This window comes from Cavia porcellus, unplaced genomic scaffold (assembly GCF_034190915.1).
Source record: "Cavia porcellus strain 051 isolate PalLab524CR breed Dunkin Hartley unplaced genomic scaffold, mCavPor4.1 scaffold_29, whole genome shotgun sequence".
NCBI classification, from domain to species: Eukaryota; Metazoa; Chordata; class Mammalia; order Rodentia; family Caviidae; genus Cavia; species Cavia porcellus.
Genome location: NW_026947512.1, coordinates 4,257,329 through 4,269,890, shown reverse-complemented (window position 1 = coordinate 4,269,890; position 12,562 = coordinate 4,257,329). Strand labels below are relative to the sequence as shown.

General features: G+C 46.9%; 1 protein-coding gene across 2 annotated transcripts; it reads right to left on the bottom strand.

Moving 5' to 3' along the window:
- Positions 1-3,577: 3,577 nt before the first annotated feature.
- On the bottom strand, positions 3,578-12,549 carry Glul (glutamate-ammonia ligase). 2 transcript variants are annotated; one of them, XM_003474859.5, is made up of 7 exons: positions 12,409-12,549; positions 9,614-9,792; positions 8,153-8,314; positions 6,963-7,109; positions 6,367-6,494; positions 5,929-6,128; positions 3,578-5,359 (listed from the first exon to the last, which is right to left on the bottom strand). In XM_003474859.5, the coding sequence occupies exons 2-7, from the start codon at positions 9,777-9,779 to the stop codon at positions 5,041-5,043; spliced, it is 1,122 nt and encodes a 373-aa protein (XP_003474907.1). In that variant the 5' UTR covers positions 9,780-9,792; positions 12,409-12,549; the 3' UTR covers positions 3,578-5,040. The 2 variants fall into 2 exon arrangements, with proteins under 2 accessions (XP_003474907.1, XP_063096136.1); XM_063240066.1 differs by lacking the exon at positions 12,409-12,549 and adding an exon at positions 11,423-11,446.
- Between the last annotated feature and the right edge of the window lie 13 nt (positions 12,550-12,562).

Below are 12,562 nucleotides of genomic sequence, written 5' to 3'. Positions count from 1 at the left end.
GTCTGAAGCCTTTGGAGTTATATGATAAATTGCTACTTTAATTAGGTATAATTCTTTAAGCCATATGGTTTTTGGCACCCTGATTCCAATCAGAATTACCCGAGCAAGAAATCACTTATTTCCATAGTACTATAAGGCGTTAGTGGGACCACACTGTAGTGAAAAATAGACATTAGATTCTCTTTAAATTCAGGAACACAGAACTTGGCCTTAGTGACACGGTTAGAGTTGAAACAGCCCAACCAACCTCCAGCACCTCACAGGTTTCATATCATTTTGAGTTGTAGTCTTACAGCTCATCAAACTGCTATGTTAAAAACAAAACAAAGCAAAATAAAAACTCATTAACGAACACTACACGCTGCTGTGTCTGGGGATACAGTGATGAGCAAGAAAAGCCTGGTTCAATGAAATGTCCTGTTGCATGGTAGACTCTTTTCTTTGGGACAGCAAGGTAGTTTCTAGACTTTACACCTTATTGGAATAAGGGTAGCAGGAGATGGAGTTATCTATTAAGCTCTGGGTGAACTATTAGAATCCCCTGGTTTAAGAACTCTTTTTATCCTCCATTCTTCCCAGTAACAGAGATCTAGTTTTAGCTCCCCTCCCCCTTTAGTTCTTGTTTTTATTTTTTGGAGATAGGATCTCTCTGTGGAATTCAGGCTGGCCTTGAACCTATGGCAATACTCTTGTGTGCTGAGATTATAGGCATGTACCACCATGCCTATTTTTAGTTTTTTTTTTTGGTACCAGGAACCAAACCCTCAACCTCAAGCTTGCCAGGCAGGGGCTTCGCCACTGAGCTATATCCCTATCTCTATTTTTAGGTTTCTTGAGACAGGCTCTTGCTATGTTTGGTCTGGCTTCAAACTTGTTATGTAGCTGGGTTTGGTGGCATATACCTATAATCCCAGCACTCAAGAGGCTAAAACAGGAGGATTGCTGTGAGTTCAAGGCCAGCCTTGGTTGCATAGTGACTTCAAAGCCAGCCTGAACTACACAATGAGATGGTCTCAAATAAAACTAAAGTGCAAACAAGCAAAAACAGTTATGTGTCCCTAAATGACCTTGAACTCTACCTTCTCCTTCTGCCTTAGCCTCAAAGGTATGCACCATAGCACCCAGTGCAGATGTAGCTATTTTTTGATACTAAGAATTCAACCCAGAGTCTTCATACTGAGCCATATCTCCAGCCTTTTTAAAACTTATTTTGAAGGAGAGTCAAAGTTATCAAGGGGCTGGGGACTTAGCTCAGCGGCATAAGCGCCTGCCTTGCAAGCAGGCAGTCGTGAGTTCGATCCCCGGTACCGATAAAAAGGAAAAAAAAAGACCAAAAGAAAAAAAATTATCAAATTTGGAATCCTCCTGCCTTAGCCTCCTAGAGTACTGGAGTTAACAAGGATGCAACACCATGTTTGGCTCACGCTTGACACCCTTGACTAGCCTGTGCTGCCATCAGAAATTTAAGAAACCCAAAGAATGTTTGAATAGCTTGGGTTTTGGACAGGGTCTCCCTTTGGACTCTAGGGTGGCTTGGAATTCATCATCTTTCTGGCTCAGCCTCCACATCCACATTAGAGCATGAGCCACCACACCCAGCTTTGTCGTGTCACTTTAAGAAGGCTTGGTCCTTGTTTAATCTACCCCTTCATTCTGTTAATCTATTACTGATAACATTATCATGTAACTTAGTGTATGTTAAATGAACCATTAAAAACTCTTTAGAAATACCAGGGATTTGCAATGTGATTTGTATGTCAAAGCTATTTCTAAGTGACAGGGTACAGGAACTAACTAGTTGTTTCCAACCTTTTCCTGTTATCTTTTTGTCAGAAAATTGGTTACAATGAACCAGAAACCAAAGTGTTCAGGTCACTGTCTCTTCAGTCTACTGATACCACCAACCAGTAAAGGGAAGTCAACTTTACTGGGGGAAGTAGAAGTAGAGACACAATCAAAATAGAGGTAACTGAACTTTAGCATCAAAACCAGGAAAATAGTGAGATAAAAAGGCATTCCTACAATCCTAGCACTTGGGAGGTTGAGGCAGGAGGATCACCAGAGTTGCAGGCCAGCCTGGGGTGCATACTAAGTTTGAGACCAGCTTAGGCTACATAAAGAAACCTGTCTCAAAAAAGAGTATTCTTAATAATAATGGGGAACAACAGATGTAAATTTGGCCCATGCTCTGCAAATCAGTAGGTAGGACCACCTTCCTTCAAAAATTAAGCCATTAATAGGCAGCTTGCCTAGGAAAACCATGGCTATCTAGGTTTACAGAACCTAGACAAGCAAAATACATGCTTGCCTAAACAAAGCAGTCATCTAAGGATTGCTATCTCTGGTCTCAGCTATCTCCAAATTAATAATGCTAACATCACTACAAACCACAATACTATGTCTTCAGTAGTGCTGCACAGTAGAACTCATGTTAGACTGACAGCTGCTTCTAACTAGAGGTATGTTCACAGACCACAGGCCCACGCCGGGGCTGCTAGTCAGCTTAGGGTGATGAATTACGCAGGAGGAAAGCTGTAAATGGGAGAACTTCCAGACACCAAGAACGAGAGCCAAGATCTCAACATAGAGCTCTTGGGAGAATCACAGCAGGCCACTAACAACATCCAAGGCCAGGCCTGTGCCCAGGGCAAGTCAGCCTTGCAGTCAGGTTCCAACCTGGGTAGCAATGGGGTCAGTGGTTGCTACTTAAGTTCATTACTGGTAGCTGGGCAGAGGATGAATTTGGGAAAAGCACGGAAATAAAACCTTTTAATCAAATATTAAACTTTTGAGCTGTTACAGAATTCATTAGAAACCATGTTATAGTACAGCAAGTCAAAACCAAACTCTAGAGAGCAAGGAGAGTAGAGCCTATATTGTGCTCCTAAACTCTAATGTCAAAATCATGACCTGAGTCCAGGCGAGAATCTGAATCCCAGGGCTTCATGGCTTGTGTCTCCCAAACCTCATGGGGTCATAGGTGGGGCTATTTCAGAAGTGGTTGACGTACACTACGTGACATTCATGGCATGCTAGGATAAAGAGAGCAAGTGCTAGCCACCCCCCACCAAAGTAACCTGGATACAACGCAAGGGACAGAGGCGGCCTGCAACCAGTTACACTTGGGTAGTTTGCTGACTGCTGGTTCACTACTCTCCGGGCTTGTGCCTTCTCCCTGTCAATGCTTTGCCATGGACTCTTCCTGTTGTGATGCCCTCCATCATACCACCTTGTCTTAGAGCCAGCTGACTAAGGACTGAAACCTCTACAAATTGTGAGTCAAAATAAACCTTCTCTCTTTTATCTTTGGGTGTTAGATTATTTGTCTCAGCAAAAAAATAAATAAATAAAAATGGTAACTAAGATACCAGGGATCACAAATATCCAGTTAGGTACAGAAGCTGGTCAGCCTCAGGATGTCAGTCTTAAAGATCCATAAAGTACAGATAAACCTAAAATTATCTTGCTTATATGACAAAATAGAAACCACTCCCCCACCTACTCCTTTTTGGTAGGAAATAAAAGGAATGAAATGGCACATAGGTTCCTAAGAAAAACAACGAAACAAGTCAGAAGATCTTGTAAATGTTAGGCTGATTTATAAGCACTGCTCTGGGCAGTTACAGTTTGTTTACAATGAGAAGTTATCTAACTCTGAACATACTGTACATGGCAATTAGAAGTCTTCATGGCAAGAGAAAACCACAGCTGGCCTGCTGCGCCCCGCACAAAAAACCAGAGGACAGGAGGGAAAATGGAGGACTGGAAGTGGGGTTTATTATAAAAGAAACAACTCCTTAGGACACTTAAGAGGAATATTCTGCACTGGGAAGACAGACATTTAGATACAAAACAAGAGTTTTAACTCTAGCCCTGTCCCCAACTCTAAGAGCAGAACGGAAGGAGACAGCTGAAGCAAACAGGCAATTCTGTAAAATTACACTTAAAAACCCTAAAAACTTGATTAAAATCTAAACTTGTCTTGCCTTTTAAAAACGTAATATATCAAAAGGCCTGTTTTAGTGGCATGCTAGCCCCACTGGAAAAGAACTCCTGTACTCGTGACACACTCAAGTTGACCAGCCAACTCACACTTCCAAGCCCAGGTGTGGGCTGGCACTTGTGCCTTTAAACCCAGCCACGAGGCTCAGGTGATGGCTAGGACTGTGTATCCTCCTCCTGCAAAAGCTGGGAAGGGCAGGGACACCCTTACAATAAAGGACCAAGAGCCACACTGACCACCCCTACCCGCAAGGAAATCCTTATTTCTAAACCCAATTTGGTACCCAGTAACTAAGATGATTTCTTTTAGGAAGGAAAAAAAACCCCAAAACCAAAAAAACCCACACTTATCTAGAAACCCATATAGACTTTTTTTTGTTTTTACATTTAAATATAAAAATACTACTCTGCTTTGTTGTTATAAATGGAGGACCAAGGGGTAAGAAGCTTTTCTTCTTTGAAAGTAGGGCTGTCCATCGGTTTTCTCAGCTCTGTGTTCATGGGAGGACATGGAGCCCCAAGTAGGGGAGCATGGCAGCCAGAGACCAAGGAGGGGCATTTCCTCCCTGATCCCCGACCATCCCTCCTCCTCTCATTTCTACTTACACCTGAGAAAACAAGCTTCCCAGAGGGGTCTCACTTAACCTGTCAGGCTCTTCCCTTGTCAGCTCCCCATGGGGAAATTCCTCTCCTTCCCTGCTCCCTCAGAGCACATCTGCTCTGTCCGGAGAGCTGAACCTGCTGGACCAGCACACTCGAGGGGAAAGCAGTGGTTAGTTTCCCTGCCCGCGTCCCCACTAATGCATTAGCAAGATTCCGTGATAGGGACAGAAAGGGGGCGTGGGTGTGAAAAGATTAAGAATTTGGCCCCTCTTCTCCTGGCCAAAGAAAGCAAGATTAACTGAGCATGAGGAATAAAAAGACCTGATATTACAGCCTTTGAGTTACAGTGGGGACAAGGAGGACCACTGGGAGACAGGGAGGAGCTGGAGGAGGGCGGGAACTAGGAAGGGCTGGACAGCTGCAAGTCTAGTCCACTTAGTTTTTGTACTGGAAGGGTTCATCGCCAGTCTCATTGAGAAGGCAGGTGCGGATGAGGGCTTCTGTCACAGCAAAGGGGTCACAATTGGCAGAAGGGCGCCGGTCTTCAAAGTAACCCTTCTTCTCCTGGCCAACAGTCCGGGGAATGCGGATGCTGGCGCTACGATTGGCTACACCAGCAGAAAAGTCGTTGATGTTGGAGGTCTCATGGAATCCAGTTAGGCGCCGGGCATTGTCCAGGCCCCCCTTGGGATCATAAGCACGGATGTGGTACTGGTGCCGCTTGCTTAGTTTCTCGATGGCCTCCTCAATGTACCTACAGGAACAGAAAACAAAGGTTTCCTCTTGTCATCAAGAAATCTCATGCTCTATAGGGGCAGGAACAGACATGGACCCAACACTGAAGTACACTAAACTATGGCGCCAACACCAATAAATACTCCCTGAGGAGTATTTGTCTTGTTACTTGTATGTTCCAGGGCTCAGAATTGTGCCTGACAAGTCATCATTCATTGACTGAAAGAGTTGAACATCTAGATCTGTTAACTTTTTTCCATCAGCACCTTTCAGCCTGTCACTAGGCACTTTTCTTTTTTGGGGGTGGTTTGACACCAGTTCTCCCCACACAGCCCAGGCTGGCCTTGAACTCAGTGATCCTCCTGCTTTTTAGCCCGCTGAACGCTGGGATCACAGGCGCAACCACTGCACCCAGCTCATTAGACAGTTTTCAAGTGGGAAAATAAGACATTTAAACCAGGCATCAAGAACTGAGGCACATGCAGCCTGAGGGGGGAAAAAGCCAGCAACAGACTTGGCAGGACATCTTGGGGAGGAGATACGCCCAGACGACGGTCCCCTCCTGAGGCCCCAGCAGCAAGTACTCACTTCAGACCATTTTCCTCCCGCATGGCCTTCGTGCTGAAGTTGGTGTGGCAGCCTGCGCCATTCCAGTTTCCAGGAATGGGCTTAGGATCAAAGGTTGCTATCACTCCAAAGTCTTCACACACGCGATGCAAGATGAAACGGGCCACCCAGAGATGGTCTCCCATGCAGATTCCTTCACAGGGTCCTATTTGGAATTCCCACTAGAAAGAAAAAGATTGGCTTTTGGAAAAAAACATTCATTCTAGCAAGCTTCTGAGCCTGTTCTCTTTCCTAGTCTATTCCAACCCAGTCTGACTTTGAGGCTGGTGAGCAGTGAATGGGCAGCTTTTGCTAGCCACGTCTTTTGCCTATTTGTCCCTGAGGTCTTCAAAGCAAAACAAAACAAAACAAAAAACCCAAACAAACAAACAAAAAAAGGTGGTAATGAGAGCCATTTACCTGGGCGGGCATGACTTCAGCATTTGTCCCTGAAATCTTGACGCCAGCATACAAACAGGCCCGGTAATGAGCTTCCACAATATCCCTGCCATAGGCCTTGTCTGCTCCCACACCACAGTAATATGGACCTGCAAAGGTATCAGAACAAAGCGGTAAGCTGGGTGTGGGGCAAACACTTTAATCCTAGCATTTGGGAGGTCAAGGGAGAAAAACAGCAGCTCCTTCAGTGTGGCCTCGGACAGAGCTGGAAGTTGGCCTGAGGAACACATCAGAACCTGTGTCTCAAAAAAAGAAAACATAGTAAAGCAAAGGAATGAGGGAACCAGAGAAACCTCACAGCCAGTCAGAGGGCCTTTAAAACTTGCTCTCCTGAGTGTTTATTTACCCCAGCTTTCGCCCGGTGGGGGGGATCCTTAGCCAGAGGCTCCTCCTCAGTGCCTTCTCCTGACTTTCTGGCTTTGGCAATGGGAGGGCTGTTTTTACCATTATTTTAGCCAGTTTTTTGATTTTAGAGTTGCTCCCATTTCTGGAGAGGGGGCCCCCCTGGACAGTAAGCACTTGAGGGAGGGAAGTCAGGTCCTCTCCAGAAGACTCACCTTGGGGCCCAGGGAAGCCATTGGAAGGCCAGCCGAAGGGGTGGCCATCAGTCCCCATCAGAGTATACTCCTGCTCCATGCCAAACCAGGGGTGCTGGTTGCATACCATGTCCATTATCCGCTTACAGGTGTGTCTTAAATTGGTCTCTAGAAAGAGTCAATGCACCATTAGGGTTATAGAGAGACACATCTCTTAATATAGGTGCTGATCAGAAAACAGTTCTACCCTTTTACAGGACCGAAATGACTCCTGGCAAAACTCTGTCCCAACACTTAGTCAGGAACCTGGGAGATGCTACAATGTAACCGTACATTTTACAGACTCTCTGAAAGACTCTAGTTATAATTAAACTCAATTATAACCAAGTCACATGGGAACTGATTCTGAACAGAGCAAGTGTTCACCTTATCAGCACGCTGGCCATCTCCCAAGTGCCAAATGCCAGGCACTTACACCCCCTATTCACAAGGCAGCTGCTTCAAGTTGTCAAACTTAGTCTCTAGTTTCTAGGCACTTGGAGCCAAATCTAATTTTTATTGAGAATAATTTGTCCGTTAGGAGGCTTACATTCCTGGTGAATTTAAATGGGAAGTTATATAATAGTAGCTGGTACAGAAAACAAAAGTGAGATGAGCTCAGTTAGAAACAATTTCCAAGCTAGAAAAGGCTTCAAAAAAAGAAAGCCCAAGTCTGTAACAGCCCTGATGTAAGATTAGAAGTCTTTTGTTTTTACAGATGACACAACTAAGCTTAGATGCCCTAGGTGCCTTAGGTTAAGCAATCTGTCCAGGTTATAGGGCAGCAGAGCCAGGGAATCATTGGTTGTCTTGGCTTTACAGCCCAGGACTTTTAGAACAATACACCTTTTTGAAGCAAAGCCAGTGAAGGCTCAGCACCACTAAGCTTCCCTGGCAGTATAGCAAGAGATTTCACAGGAGTTCTACCGGGGGCAGGTAGCTAACTGACTGAAAACTGCAAAAGGCAAAGGGGCAGTTACTTCAAACCTCCTGGCCAACGTAATGTCAACCAACCAAGATGTTCGCATTTTAGTTAATGGATAGATGGTTGACCAATCCCACAGAGTCCTGACAGTTCTGAGACATTTAGCCTTTCAATACCAATTTCAGAATACTTCTTCTTTCATAGAACCCGCGCATTGAGGTGGAATCCATAGCCAACCTGTACGTACCTGCAGGCTTCCGGTTGTACTTGAAAACTTCACAGAACACCAGTTTGTTGGGGTCTTTGCGGAAGGGGTCCCGAAACATGGAAACAGGGATAAGGTACATGTCACTGTTGGAGCCTTCTGACTGGAAAGTGCTAGAGCCATCAAAATTCCACTCAGGTAACTCTGGGACAGAAAGAGATGGGAATTAAATTAAAAATATGTACAGGAATTCCCCAGCCAAGAAAGAATACAGCCAGTCCCTTTTACATTTCCACCTCTAAAGAGTTACAAATGCTACCACGGTTCAACATCTGTACTTACTTATCCCTACAGCTCTGCCCGAGTTCCAAGTAAGACCATTACCTAAGTTCCTTAAAGAAGTAAATAAATCACAACAACCACCTAAGAAGAACACATACTTCCCTCCCTAAATGGTCTACCGTGTGCCAGGTATAGATGGCACCAATCAATTACTGCAAATAGTGAGATGAGGACGTTCCGGTATCACGAGGCCACTTTGCAGTTCAGTGTACTGAGTCTTGCCTGTAAGCTGATGTATTGAGAAAAGCAAAACAACGGAGTCTGACTTGTAGAGAGTAGGGGAGCTGGTCTTGGCTAACTCTGTCATCCCTACTTCCCTGGCCCTAAAACACGCTCAGAAACCCAGTGTAAAAAGCCACTGCTCCAATTGGGAAAACGCCATCTAGTTTACAAACTCCGGAGGTACTGTTTCCTTTTCTCATCCCTGAGTTTCCGAATGAAAGTACGTGCTTTGAAGTGGTTTGTGAATGGCTCTATATGTTTCCTTTTATTAGGGCCACTTTTAGTAATTCTTAAGTGATCTAGTTACATATCCTTTCAGAGGCTACTATGTTAGAGTTATGACCTTAATTTTTCAGTCTAGAACAAATTATAGCCCCTGCCCTGGACCCAAGGAAAAAATACCACCACCTTCCTTCTTTCAGATAGCCTGCTTTTCTGATAACACATTTGAGTGAATGAATGGATGAATCACCATAGTATGTAGCAAACATTGCATACTTGCAGTGTGGCTGACACTGTACAGGCCTGGTCTATACAAGGTGTGAGTCTGATCTCTGCCTTTGGAGAACTCAGTACACTGAATTAGCAGAGTGGCCTAAGTGATACAGGAACATCTGTTTTCTAGGGCACAGTTTGACCTAGAATAGCCAGCCAAGACTAGCCCCCCGACTCTCTACAAATTAGACTCCATCTTTTGTTTACCTTTTCTCAATACATTAGCTTACAGGCAAGACTCCATATAAACAAAGGGTTCTTTAGTTGCTACTGTGCGGCTGTGTAGGAGCCTTCCACAGATGGATCAGAGTCTGAAAACCCTGCCTTAGGAAAGCTTTACAAACAGGATGAAGAAGCCAAATCCAGTGGCTCTTGGTGCTGGTCAGTGAGCTTGTAGCTCAATGGCCACCCCCATGGCACTGACCCACCCTTGCCCAGCCTCACCTTCTACACTCTTGGGCTCACTGTCCAGGGTGCGGGTCTTGCAGCGCAGTCCTTCTCCAGTACCGTCAATCCAGATATACATGGCTTGGACTTTGTCACCTTGAGGCAGGGACATGTACACCTGCTTGATGCCTTTGTTCAAGTGGGAACTCGCTGAGGTGGCCATGGTGGAGGATGTTCTGCAGAGAAGAAAGTGACTTTATCAATACACACTCTAAACTGTTCCCCTGCAGGAATGGCTTAAGGTGGTCAGCAGAAACAAAGTGGGGATGGGGATTCCTCTCTTGAAGTCAACGCACCTAACGGTACTTTTTTATCCACTCTACTTTCAGAGGGCTTAAAGTTTTACAGATCAAAATCTTGAGAGCTGTAAGTAAAAATCTGCTCACCACTGTTTGAAGTGATTAAAGCAGATGGACAATTGCTAAGGACTGGTAGTAGCTCATCATCTCTTTATACTGTGAGGCTTAGCAGTCAACGTTCCCACAGCTACTGCAGATATGAACCACCTCTCCATAAGCTAGAATCTATACTTGTGATTCTGTAATTTCCATCAGTCTGATGCAAAATTCTATCATTCAGGGTAGCCAAGGTAGGGGATTCTAAAAATAGACTGCTAAGCAGGGGTAGGTGACACACCCTGTAATCTCAGCTCTCAGGAGGCTGAGGCAGGAGGATAGCTGCAAGTTCAAGGCCAGCCTTTACATAGTGACCCTGTTTCCAAACAAAACAAAATAAAATAAAGCTACTAAAAGGAAGTCAAGGAAACAGATTCAGAATGTTTATCATCTCTCAATATAAGTAAAAATTTTTAAATAATGGCTATGGTTTTTGTTTTGAGTTTCCCCTAGCCTTTCATCCCTGTGGTCTTCCAGAAGATCCATCCCTCCCTAAAAAATTAAAAAAAAAAAAAAAAAAAAAAAAAAAAAAAGAAACCTTCAGGAGTTTAGATTTGAAGATGAAAAAGGTTAGCCAGAATATTTAATCAAAGGCTAGCAGTTTGCTATTACCATTACAAAGGTGGTAAAAATAGCTGATTCCAGTCGGTTTCAAAGGTACCTCTTAGTGGTTGGTTTTCACTGGTGTGATATGAAGTGCTAACTTCAGAACACAAGCTCAGACTCCAGTACCAGAATGATACTCTTCTCGAGAGATTCCAGAAGAAAACCTCTTCAAGTGGGAAATTTCTACTTCTAATCAATAAGATCAATAATTCCAAAGCTCTGAGACATATTAAAAATTGCAAGCCATAGCCACAAACCTCTGAAAGAAGAGAATCTCTGAAGCCACAAAACCAGCCTAAACAAAAGAGGAAACACCCCCCACCCTCCATGGCCCAGCGAGGCTGGAAAGGGAACATATTGTTCTCCTCCAATGACTTGGGCAACTTCTGAAGTACAGTGGCAATGTTTCTATGGGCAACTGTCCATGTTTGCCCAGCTGTAAACAACTGCTTCTCTCAAAAGCCTCACCCAAGGGGAAGGGAACCTCACCGATCAAATCCCACAGCAACTTTGCCTAGTGTCAAACTACACCCAGTCATCGAAGTCCACCTTGTACCTCGGCCTAAAGGCCAGGGCAACCCCTGAAATCTTCAGTGTCCACTGAAAGCTGTCTCAAAAAACCAACATCAAACTACAGGTATGCTTTTTTACACACCAACTGGAAGCAAGCGGTCTTATGCATTGTAAACAACTGATGCCACCACGACGGTGCCAAGTTCGGGCGGAGAACGGAGCTGGGAGTTGTTCTAAGCCGTTTCAGCAGCTGCTGCCCGTGCCAGGTCCTCCTCCCTGCTCCCTCACTCACCCCAGGCACAGGGCTTGAACCGTGCTGCTAGCGTTGCTCTCCCTAGCTCTCTTCTTTTTAGAGCCGCGTTCGGGCTTCTCGCTCTCCGGCTCTCGCTGGACCAAACTACTAAGCTTGCCGGGTGGACGCTTCGGAGGGGGGGAGCGGTCGGAGCAGGACGTGCTGGAATTGGCGGGCGGGTGGTTTAAGCTCATAACCTTGATCTGCGGTTCCTCCCCGTAGTTCGTGGGGCAGGAGACAAAGGCCAAACAGTTGGGAGAATTCACGACCCAAGGGCTGTTGCGTTCTTCATCTTCGTCTGGGGTTTTCTTTGTGGATTTGCGGCTGGGGGAGCATCCCCGCTTTCCGCCCCCGGGGGAGTTGGGATAATCCACCTTGAAAGCTGTCCCTTCCCACTGCCGTGTCCTGGAAGCCGGCGCCCCGGCCTTCGGGCCCGCGTGGACTCCGGGCCTCGCTCAGGAGGCCATGCCTGCACCCCGCAGGGCAGGCTGGGGGTCCAAGGCGCCCGCTGCCACCCCAGCCCCGTCTCAACCGGGGCGTCCGCCAGCCACGCCGCGGGCCGGCTTTCCATTGTTCGGTCACACTGCAAAGGCCCGGGGACCACGCTACAGACGCCGGCTGCCCGCTTCGACCTCGGCGCCTAGGAGACCCCCGGGACCACCAGGACTCCCCGCCAGGCCCCAGCGCGGAAGAGGAGAGCGAGGCGCACTAGCCCGGGACCCCAGGGCCGCCGAGTGGGCAGCTCACTTCACCCCGGAGTGCAGGCGTCCAGGGGAGGCGCCTCCGAGCAGAAGCGAGATCAAAACAACCCATCTCCCCCCACCGGTCGGAGCCTGGCGAGCGCGCGCGCCCCGCTGTCGCCAACCCAGCCGGGTGGGGGCACCCGAGCCCCGCTCTAGGCGTGAGCGCGCCGAGCCCGGCCGGACCCCACGAGGAAGGCGGCCCGCCGCCCGCCGCCTCGAAGCCGGGGCCGCACACTTGCTTACCCGGGCGGCGAGCAGGAGGACGGCAGCCGCCAAAGCGAGGCGAGGAGAGCGGAGAGAGGCCGATGTCCCACTCAAGCGTCCCGCGCCTCTCCCATTCTCGGCTCCGCCGGCTGCCCGCTGCCCGCCGCCTTTATCGGCCGCCCGGCGCCGCCCC

What these genes read in the sequence shown, in the direction of transcription:
- Glul (XM_003474859.5), bottom strand. Translation starts at nt 9,779, where the DNA reads ATGGCCACCTCAGCGAGTTCCCACTTGAACAAAGGCATCAAGCAGGTG. An exon ending in TGAGCCCAAGAGTGTAGAAG is followed by an intron (nt 8,315 to 9,613) that starts GTGAGGCTGGGC and finishes TTTCTGTCCCAG; the next exon opens with AGTTACCTGAGTGGAATTTT. An exon ending in CGGGAGGAAAATGGTCTGAA is followed by an intron (nt 5,360 to 5,928) that starts GTGAGTACTTGC and finishes CTGTTCCTGTAG; the next exon opens with GTACATTGAGGAGGCCATCG.